The 8,279-nt window shown below is 38.9% G+C and overlaps 1 protein-coding gene across 1 annotated transcript; it reads right to left on the bottom strand.

The window, feature by feature from the left end:
* Nucleotides 1-723: 723 nt before the first annotated feature.
* On the bottom strand, nucleotides 724-7,668 carry MTRES1 (mitochondrial transcription rescue factor 1; the record flags this gene model as incomplete). The annotated part of the gene is given in 6 exon segments (XM_081329198.1): nucleotides 724-1,130; nucleotides 4,549-4,621; nucleotides 5,978-6,425; nucleotides 7,533-7,613; nucleotides 7,616-7,646; nucleotides 7,648-7,668. Coding segments are annotated over 6 exon segments (831 nt in total). The 3' UTR covers nucleotides 724-953.
* Between the last annotated feature and the right edge of the window lie 611 nt (nucleotides 7,669-8,279).

The following is an 8,279-nucleotide window of genomic DNA, read 5'->3' as shown; positions in this document are numbered from 1 at the left end:
CCGCCGCCGTTGCTCTCTGTAGGACTGGCCATGCTGGCACTTCCAATGCTGGCTGTCAGGTCCCCGAAAAGAGAAGGGGCAGGCGGTCCCCAGAGGCGCGCTGCTCGACAGTAGGAAGGGAGCACCTTTGCTCCTGCCGAGGCACCGCCTAACCCGCGCCGACCGGAAGAATCGCTTGCCCAGTCACAGAGTGCGGAACAGCGGTACTTGGTGCCCCTCTTGCCCGCAGACCATGCAGCAGCCCTCGCCAGCTGGCCTCGGCATGGCCGCCCCAAGCCCGGCTCTCTAGCGCGTCTTCCGGGCCCGCCTGGCCAACCATCTCCTGGACGGGGCTTGGCTCCAGACGTGGCGGCTGCTCCGTCTGCAAATGCTACCTGAAAGCCAGATCGCGCTTGGCTGTGCAGGCTGCCGAAAGGCGGGGACTCAGAGTTCCCGCGGTGGTTGCGGCTTCTGGCGTGCTGTTTGCAGAGTCTGGCCTGGAAGAGCGCGTGGCTTTGCACCATTTGCATCAGACGGGGCTGAATCGGGCTTGTGTCGGACACTTGGCAACTGGCATGTAAGTATTATCCGGCGTATAAGACGAAAAATCTTGAAAATCTTCTCAAAAGTCAGGGGTCGTCTTATATGCCCAGTCATCTTATACGCCGGAAAATACGGTAATTCTTCCCCTTAAGATTAGCATTTGAGTTTCTGAGTCATGTGGTTAAGCAACAGCCACGGCAATTTAAGATCAGGCTTGACTTTTATTATTTCTCACAGGAACAATATTTTTTTTCCTTCTGAAATGAAAACAGCAAACTTGGAAAGTTATGGAACAAATAGAAATAGTAATGTTTATAGTAAGGAAAGTGGCATGCCATCTCATAACCTTTAAAAAAACTTTGTTTAACAAAAAATATATATTATACAATAAATGTGATTGCTCACAGGAAATCAATCATAACATGCATTATTCACTTCAATACATCCTGCTTGGGCACCTTTAAGTTCTTCCATCGTCTCAACACCACTTTGTATTTATCATTCTCATTCTTCTCAGATGCTTTCCTTAAAACAACTCGCATAACTACGGCTGTTTCTGTTTCTTTGTCTTCTCCAAGAATGAGATCCAATGTATCCCCAACCTTTACCTAAAAGGGGGGGGGGGAGGAGAAAAAAATTACCCTGGTTGTTTTTTCCTTGAGCAACTATATGAATAACTTGCCTGACATTGATTTGACTGCTTTCATTCCCACCATTTTGAAGCTTGAAGCAAAGCTGCCAAGTTGACTGCTTAATAGGTGTACTTTTTTGTGGTATAAATTCTGATTCGAGGATGTTGTGGTGCCTTAAGAATGTATGCATGTATAAGAAAAAGTTGTAAACCCAAAATCAGACATTTCTAATCCGTGAAACTTAGAATCACAATAAAGAAGCTACAGGAGTAATATGACACACCATAAATCATATGCTGCACTCGTGAGTCTACACTTGGGACTACTGTATCCAATTTTGATCAGTAAGATACAAAAAAGATGCTGTGACTCTAGAAAAGAGTGCAGAGAAGAGCAACAAAAATGATGAGGGATCAGTTAAGGGAACTACATGTGTTTAACCAAACAAAGAAAAGGGTTATGGATGACATGATAGCTGTCATCCAGTACTGGAGGGATTGTCACAGAAAAAAGAGGGTCATGTTATTCTCCAAAGCACTTGAGGGCAGGACAAGAAGCAATGGCTGGAAGCTCATCAAAGAGAGAAGCAACCTGGAATAAAAGAAATTTCCTGACAGTGAGAACAATTAATCAACCAAACAACTTGCTTCCTGGTATTGTGGGTGCTCCATCGCTGGAGGTTTTTAGGAATCAAATTATTCTATGGTTAAATTGTGGTTGCTATTGCTAACTGAATTTCTATGTGCTGAATCTACCAGATCTATGACAATTTATAGCCACAAATAATACGTTTGTATTAAAATTTGCTACAGCCTCTAGTAAAATGGACAATACAATGTGCTTCGACACACACACCCCGAAAATAACTATCATATACTCATATACAGAAGAAGAAAAACGTGCCAATGGTGAACCAACAATGTCCAAAGCAAAAGTTTTCTCCAACTTCTGGGAGGTCTATCAGTTAGAGAACCAGTCTCAGTACTAGAGACAGGCTGTTCCAGAGAACTTGCACTGAGATGACGCATTGGCAGCAGCTTCTTCTGAGGAACAACTGAAATAAGATGTCTATAAAGGCAGCAATCCCTTGTATAGTCCATTGTAGAAGTCTACAAATGGTGATGAAGGCATAAGACCCATAGCCAGGTCCTCCTCTTTCAAGGAAGTCAGGGAGAAAGCTCATGGACCCAGACAGATAACACATTACTCTGTTACTCAGAAAAAAATACAGATGCCTCCTAAGGCCAATGCTGGTAACAGCTGAAAATAAATAAATAAATAGCCTTGATTACACTATCTACTGTTACTCCTGGCAGGCTTTGAATACTGATAAGGTTATGATTAGTACAAATTTGAATGTGATTTTCATGTAGTATGGTTTATAAATTGATACCAGATTGTGTGTAATGCAAGCTAGGGTTGTTAGTGTGAGGTGGTGTGTGCACAGTTGAGATTAGTGCATGTGCAGCTGATTAGACACTAATCCTCATTTGTGTAAAATAGAGAAAAGGAAAATTCCATTCAAGGAAAGCTCAAAAATGGAAGAGGCTCTTTTGGAAGAACTACAGCAGAACAGTGACATCTGTAGTGACAGATTTTATTTTCCTGGGCTCCAAGATCACCGCAGATGGGGACTACAGCCAAGAAATTAAAAGACGCTTGCTCCTGGGGAGGAAAGCCATGGGAAATCTAGACAGCATACTAAAAAGCAGAGACATCACCCTGCCAACAAAAGTGCATGTAGTCAAGGCCATGGTTTTCCCAGTTGCAATGTATGGCTGTGAATGTTGGACCATAAGAAAGGCTGAGTGCCAAAGAATTGAGGTCTTTGAACTATGGTGCTGGAGAAGATTCCTGCGAGTCCCCTGGACTGCAAGGCGATCAAACTGGTCAGTCCTAGAGGAGATCAAACCTGGCTGCTCTTTAGAAGGCCAGATCCTGAAGTTGAAACTCAAATACTTCAGCCACCTAATGAGAAGGAAGGACTCACTGGAGAAGAGCCTAATGCTGGGAAAGGTTGAGGGCAAGAGAAGAAGGGGACGACAGAGAATGAGGTGGCTGGATGGAGTCACTGAAGCAGTAGGCGTGAGCTTAAATGGACTCCAGAAGATGGTAGAGGTCAGGAAGGCCTGGAGGAATGTTGTCCATGGGGTCATGATGGGTCGGACACGACTTCGCAACTAACAACAACATAGCAGAATATAGGAGACAGCTACACTTTGGGTGGGTTTATCCTCTTTTATTGTTATACATTATTTCATTAATGAACATATTAGAATATATGTTCAAAAATTTCAGTTGCCCATTTCCAACAAACCATAGCCAATTACCCTATCTTCCATAGAAACATCACTTTAAAAACATGTGAATTCAAAGAGTACAACCATTTCATAAAATTGATCAACCACACTGAGACCTACTTGTACAACACTAAACTATGGTATAATTATCTGCACAAGTTCAAGAGAAATCATAAATTTGCACATTCTCCCTTATCCTCTTTTTACTCAGTTAGCTCTACTTTAAAAAAAAATTCCTGAATTCTTGATCCATGCAAACCAGAAATTATAGCTTGAGATATAATCTGTTTATTTGAACAATCTTGTGGTTGAAAGTGGCTCACTTTGAATCTGATGAAAGTCTGCTTGAAACCATATTGCCTTTGTTCAGATTTAGTTAAGTAAGCCAGAATTCTGGCTCAGTAAAGAAAAAAGCACAATGTGAGTGCATGCTAATGTATTCCCCTTTGGATTTTTAACTATCAGTATACTAAAAACTGGTTTATTGATCAAAAGCACACCAAGCCATGAATTGGACAGGACTAATAGAGAAACAAGCCATAATTTCCAATTTGCAGATAATGTTAAGTAATCTATCAACATTGCCATCCAGATATCTGCAGAAGCACCCTCCCAAAAAAAACCCAACAAAATAATAGTATTAACCTTCTTCCTTACTTACAATTAAAACAGAGTTCTAGTTTAACACAATGATCAAATTAACAAGCCAGAATTTTTTTGAAAGTGAAATTGTATGAAGAATGAGAAGTGTTGCATGCCCCAAATTTTAGATGAACTTACTCCAGTTCATCTGACATTAAATTATGTCTAAGAGATACACTGAACCAGCTCAATGTTTTTGAAATATGATATTGGTTGTACAATACAACATGCAATTTATTTTAATAAGCTGATTATCAATATGTAAATAGTTCTAGAAATAAAAATAAGCAAATGGCCAAAAAATTAATAATCTTGGGTCTCAATGCTGCAAAGAAAAATGTCTTTTATGTAGTGATGTGATCCTGTTTCACTCTGCAATAGTGAGAATTAAATCTTAACCCATGATTTCTCATGTTAGTTGAGGTTATACCGTGAATTTCAAAGAGTCTTACCGATCTGCTTTTCTTCCACAATTTTTCTCCATTCAGTCTAAGCGCACCATTGTAGAATGCATCTTCCACTTTGCTTTAAAACAAAACGAACCCATTTTTATATTTAATATTCTTGCTATATTTTTTACAAAAATAAATACTAAGAATAATCTTTTCTACCGCTACAGCGTATGTATAGACAGCTACATCAGTGTTTCTCAGCCTTGGCAACTTAAAGATGTGTGGACTTCAACTCCCAAAATTCTGGGAGTTGAAGTCCACACATCTTAAAGTTGCCAAGGCTGAGAAACACTGGGTTAAATCATATCAATTAACATAAATGATAACAATGTTTCCCTTTAGCATTTCTCTGCTCTAGTGCAACTGATTCACTATACAGCTATACTGTAATAAAAGCTTTTACAGAAAGAAAATCAATGTTGCATTTCTTAAAGCTAAATAAGGCTGTAATCCTATGCGTACTTTTGGTGAAGCAAATCCTATTAAGCTCATTCAGGTTTTCTGAAAAGGAACATTTCACAGAACCCAATTATAAAATATGTCATTAAAAACAAGTTAAATATACATTTTAAAAACAGCTTTCAGATGGAAATGCCAATCCTATCATGTGAGCAACTGATCACTTGTAGAAACCGTTGGTTTGTGATCAAAAATCAAGAACAATTTCTACTTAAATCTGTTTTGCTACATTCTGCAAGTAAAATAACAATGGTTAAAATAACACATGCCTAATTTTTCTGCTCTTCATTCAAAGCTATTTGCTATGTGTATTAAATACACAAAACCCTGAAACAAATGACAAAGTCTAAGCAAGAAATGTGCATGCACATCAAGGCATCTGGAAGCTTTAATTAAAGGAATGGCCAACCGACTGCAAATTAAGTTGGAAAAGTAGTCTCATTAAGAGCTATTTTGTTTTTTTAATGACCATCAGCTGATGCTAATAGTTGTATTTATTTATTATAGCCAATTTTACAGTATTTAACTGACCAGTCTGTTTTCATAGGGATTTTAATCACAAGCTACAAGTGTCATTTTAAATGTCCTTCCCGACTTAATGCTTTCCAGATGCTGTTACAACCAGCACCGGATTGGGAAAGGCTTATGAAGAATACTGTCTTTAACATACTAGTATTAGCAAAACCAATATATTGATTGTATATTAACAGTCTTCCTAAGAGGGAAACCTTTAACTAGCTTGCACTTAGCAATATTAAACAAAGTATCATTAGCTATACCTCGTAATCTCTTTACTTACAAGCACTGCTTTTTTTGTAAAAGAAAAAGGTGCCGGAACTCACACATGTCATGCAACCCGCCTTGCCTACCCTACAAGGTTCTATCCAAAAAAGGTGCCGGAACTCCGTTCTGAGCATTCTATGAGGGGAAAAAGCCCTGCTTACAAGTGATTTTAAACTTTTAGACTTACTTTCTTGCAATATCTAAACCAGATTTCAAGATTACATCAAATCGGAAAGACTGCACTACTTTCTCAAGGTCTTTGTAATTCTTCACTATGCTGGGATCATCTTCAAACTCATCTTCGGAATCAGTTATCTCTTCGTCAGTGTCTTCCTCTTCCAAGTCTTCTTCCACAGAGTTTTTCACATTTTTATGTGAGCTTTTGTTACTTTTGTGTCGGACCGAAATCCCTGACACACTTTTTGACCATGGTATTAAAAATACATGCTGCTGAATGGGAGAAACACAGAAATGTTTGGGGAGAAGAATTGCTGTTCTGGGATGCTGGCTTGTAGCACAAAGAAAAGTCCTCCAGGGAGAGTGGAGTTTGTGAGGAGATTTGACCAGAAGTCCAAGCCAGTCATTTAGATTTCTAAAAGCGCCAAGAAGCAATTTATACCCTGTCATAGCATACCCTGGAACAAAGGATTAAACAGTTAGGGCACTGCAAGTTAGAAATTTTACAAAATGAACAATGCAACATCTTACACATTCTAAAGCAGGAGTCTTCAAACTTGGCCCTTTTATGACTTGTGGACTTCAACTCCCAGAATTCCTCAGCCAGTGTGGCTGGCTGAAGAATTCTGGGAGTTGAAGTCCACAAGTCATAAAAGGGCGAGGTTTGAAGACCCCTGTTCTAAAGCAACAAACAATATAGGAAGGTATGGGATCCACAAAATTCTGAACTCATTAAAGAATGTTGCACTGAATTCATTCAATTTATTTCTGAATACAAATGTCTGGCCTTGTGATGTGATTTTTTTTATATGCCAGGGACTGGATTATAATCTTAGACATAAAAATCATCTACCCACAATCCAAGTAGTTAAAGACCTTTGTTCTTTGGCTTTCCTATGCAGGGTTAGGCAACATAATATCAACAGGTACTACTTATATCCTAAAAATCTACAATGCCCACAAAATCATAAGCCTAAATTCTGTATTACTGCATTCACAATAATTCAGTGGCTTACATTAACTTACCAGCAAATAAGTATCCTTTTCATGCTCTGTCCACAAACACTATTCATAAACAAGGCATTGAAGACTAGTGGGATAAATCTATTACTTTATCTGTGAATCTACTGTTATACAGCTATGACTGTAACAAAGATTGATTTGAGTCTACCGTGATGAAGCATATTCTGAAAAATGGGTTCAGCAGGAAGACCTCAATGAAATCTTCATATTTTTTTCTCTCAAGAGGTTTAGATTTTGAAATGAAGCAGTGTGACATCCTGCTTCGACTGTTCAAACTTTCTTAGGAAAGAAAGCCAAAACTACACATTATTTATTTAATAATTTATTTCTTCTTGGGCAGGCAATTTAAAGGAGTTTACCATGAAACAATGTAAATAAATTATAATAAACTAAAGAAGTATAAAATTGAAAATGGATAAAAAATAAATCCCAAGGCTTTCACTACAAAGAATGCCCACCTATGAATAACAGCAAAATAACTGTAGGTCAGTTATGGTACCGGATGCACAACAGGGCTGCCTCTGTTCACCTTAGTAACCAACCTGTCAGATAAAGGCAAAAGCAGACTGTTAGGTATCCTGCTCCCAAGTTTTCAAGGGCACTCTTTGTCAAACCCAAGATCTTTGGTAGTTAATTGGTAGCCAGTCAGTTGCTCCAATAAAGATGCAATGTGTGCATAGCCAGTCCTCCCGCTTATCTAAACATGAGGCAACCAGAGTGTGAACAAGAGCAGGTAGGTTTCCACATGCAGGAAAGATATTTGTCAATGCAGCAAGATATTTCGGTATGGTGTTCCTTGGAAGGTCAGTTGGTCCTCCAGTATCAATTACTATTCCAGAAATATCTGAAACTATTGTAAGTTTTCAAACTCTTGAGTCCACACCCTGGCCAAAATAATAAAAAACTACAGAAGTGGAATCAAATTTCACTCAAGGCAGATCCACTAATTCCCATTCCTTGAAATTTGAACCATGAGCTGTCCTGAGGGAATTCCAGTTCAATTCACTGGCACCCATCTATCCTGTAACAGAATCTAGATACTCATTCTAAATTTGCCTGTTCTCTCTTGATTTAGGTATCATGAAGTTATCAGCATGTCTTTAACATCTGATGACATTTCACCCCAAACACCGGATGATCATCATATATATAAATAGCATTGGGGGAAATTAGTCCTCTATGGCACCCACAGAATTTACAAGCCTAGTGATGCAAGCTACTTTCCAAGACCAAAACTCATTCTGTCCTAAAACCAATCCTAAATCCTTTATCAAAAAGGATCAACAAAA

This window comes from Vipera berus, assembly GCF_964194415.1.
Source record: "Vipera berus genome assembly, chromosome: 1".
Lineage (NCBI taxonomy): Eukaryota > Metazoa > Chordata > Lepidosauria > Squamata > Viperidae > Vipera > Vipera berus.
The sequence above is the reverse complement of the archived record's forward strand: the minus strand, read 5'-3'. Positions and strand labels throughout refer to the sequence as shown.